General features: G+C 37.7%; 1 protein-coding gene across 1 annotated transcript in view; it reads left to right on the top strand.

The window, feature by feature from the left end:
* Positions 1 to 320: 320 nt before the first annotated feature.
* Positions 321 to 2500, top strand: part of LOC115210252 (serine/threonine-protein kinase WNK1) — a 76342-nt gene continuing 74162 nt past the window's right edge. Inside the window, exon 1 of the mRNA XM_036501702.1 lies at positions 321 to 2495. Within this exon, the coding sequence (XP_036357595.1) occupies positions 1566 to 2495 (930 nt within the window). The 5' untranslated portion in view covers positions 321 to 1565. The remainder of the gene's footprint in view (positions 2496 to 2500) is intronic.

The raw sequence follows: 2500 nt of genomic DNA, 5'->3' as shown, positions 1-2500 counted from the left end.
ATAAATTATTCAGTTGCATGACAGCATGAAAAAAAGCCTGTCGACGTATTTCTGGATAACAAGAAGAAATAACGCCAGGATATGTATGGAGAAATCTCGTTGGCGAAGAGGCGGAAGCAGCCGCTTCTGTATCATTGCGTTCATATCCGGCGGAGCGCACCTCACTAGTAAGTCTAGTAAGTCAGATGACTTGGTGTAGAAATATAGTCCTTTTGAAAATCGAAAAATTTACGCTAAATACAGCGTGGAATTGAAAAATTTTTCTGTGAAAAATTTATACCATCTGAATTTTCGCAATTGTTAATGAATTGTGTATGCGTAAAACGGCTGATTCTAAAAATAGATGTAAAAGCTTACTAACTTCCCCCCATTCCCCGTCACTATTTCTAGCGAGCGTCGTCTTGTACGAGTCGAGCTGACGGACTAATTCCAATGTCTGGCCGCCATACTGCTGTGTAGAGGAAGATATTTCACTATCGAAGTTGTTTGTTTCTCTCTCTTCATTATGGTTGTTCATTTTTGTGCATTTCGATTTTATATAAATCGTGAATACATTCTTTGACGGACAGCACTATGCATTTATCTGTTTGCTTTGTGGTAGTGCAGAAATATTATTCTGGCGTTTTGGAGACGACTGCTACAACAACTCCTGCTGGACGTCATATTACTATTTGGACGGATCTGTGAAAAAATATCTTTTGTTTTTGTTTGTAATTACTTGTGTTCTTTACAGCGAAAGGAAACTCATAACTGATTGGGAAAGTATCTGGAAAACAATTCCGTTTTTTTTTTATAACTTCTTTTCATTTAAAGAGACACAAAAAAAAAAAAGGTCGTGAGAGAAAAAGAGAAAAAAAATCATTTCCACTCAGTGAAAAAAGTGCTATGCATAACGGATTTTTGTCGGATCCATTTCTGAGCGAGAAGGATGTGGCTTTATTTTGAATATTCCTACAATGTTTGCTGCTGCTGTCGTTATTACAATCACAGCAATAATTCCATTGGAAAAAAGGGAAAAGCTGGGAGCATTGCAATTTCTTTGAAGGACTCTTCTCGCACGAACTGTGGCTAACCTTAGCTTTTATTGTTCTTAGTTCTTTTTTTTTTTTGTCTGTCTGTCTGTGTATGTATGTGTGTGTGATTGTTGTTGTTGTGCAAGGGAAAAGTGTGAATTTTTGCTGATTTTTTTTCTAGTCTGAAAAAAAGATAAAAAAAAAATTACACAAAAAAAAACAAAAAACCATTCGTAATCTACATCTTTTTACACACTGGTGATAAACATGTGTATTGAAGAAAGATGTTTGATTACTACTGTGCCTCTGTTCTCAATACTGTAAGCAATTGGCCTTTACTAATGGAAATACATGTTTTCTTTGAGATTCATTAAGGTTAAAGCTAATTCTTAAGGGCTTTCTTTTTGTTCTCTCTCTATTCCTTCTCTCTCTTCTCTCTCTCTCTCTCTCTCTCTCTCTCTGTTCTTTCTCTAATTATACGGCTATATATCTCCATTAGCAATATAGTTATATATTTATACATATATTAGTCTTCCCTGTTTAGTTGTAAACATGCATAAAAGTAAAGCCGCTGTCAACGGCGAAATTCGAGAGTCAATTAGCCCCACAGATAGGACTGTAAAACAATCAACACATCCAAGGACACCATCTAAATTTAGTCGAAGGACAACTGAAATGGGCCCTAAATTTTCCCACCGGAAGTTATCCGAAAGAGTTAGTAGACACCCAGCCGATCAAAACATCCATAACAACACAGGCGGTAGCACGTCGACACGTTTCAAAGTTGGCTTCAGGGATAAGAAACAAGATAGTGCTAAGAGTGAAAGTAGACCTGTATCGAAAAAGACTCTATTTTGGAAACGTTTATCTCACCCTCTAGAACGGGAAGTTAGAGACCTGAGCGGAAACAGGGATAGATCTAGGAGTCTGCCAGACTGTACGTTAGACTCCGAACCTCCTCTCAACGGCAAAGAGAAGGCTGTTGATAAACCTAAAATTAGAACTAGTAGCTTAATAGATTTTAGACATTCTAAGAGTGTAAGTAGTGCTGATGAAAACAAAAGCGAAAAGGCTGAAGTGAAAAAAGTTGAAGTGGTTAGTAGTGGTGAACAATTGGCCGTACGTAAGCCATCGGGTCTGATGAAATCCAAAAAATGTTCATTGACCTTTGAAGATGTGGATAAGAAGCCAGTCGTCCAAAACTCTGAGAGTAGTAGTAGATACGCTCCCTACCTAACTGAAATGTCTCTAGATAGTGGATTCGCATCGGAGAAAGGTAAGAGCAAAGAACAGTCTATAAGTGACGTGGGTATCGATGACGAGAGAAAAGAACTGGATAGTGAAAAAATCGCAGCTGAACTTCGAAAAGAAGACGAATCTGAAAATCTCAAGAAGGAGAAAGAAATTGAAGACCGAGCCGTCTCGACATCCATATGCGGGAGATTCCTTAAATTTGATGTTGAAATAGGGCGTGGATCTTTTAAAAC

This window comes from Octopus sinensis, linkage group LG4 (assembly GCF_006345805.1).
Source record: "Octopus sinensis linkage group LG4, ASM634580v1, whole genome shotgun sequence".
NCBI lineage: Eukaryota > Metazoa > Mollusca > Cephalopoda > Octopoda > Octopodidae > Octopus > Octopus sinensis.
Note: the sequence above shows the minus strand (reverse complement) of the source record. Positions and strands in the feature narration are given on the sequence as shown.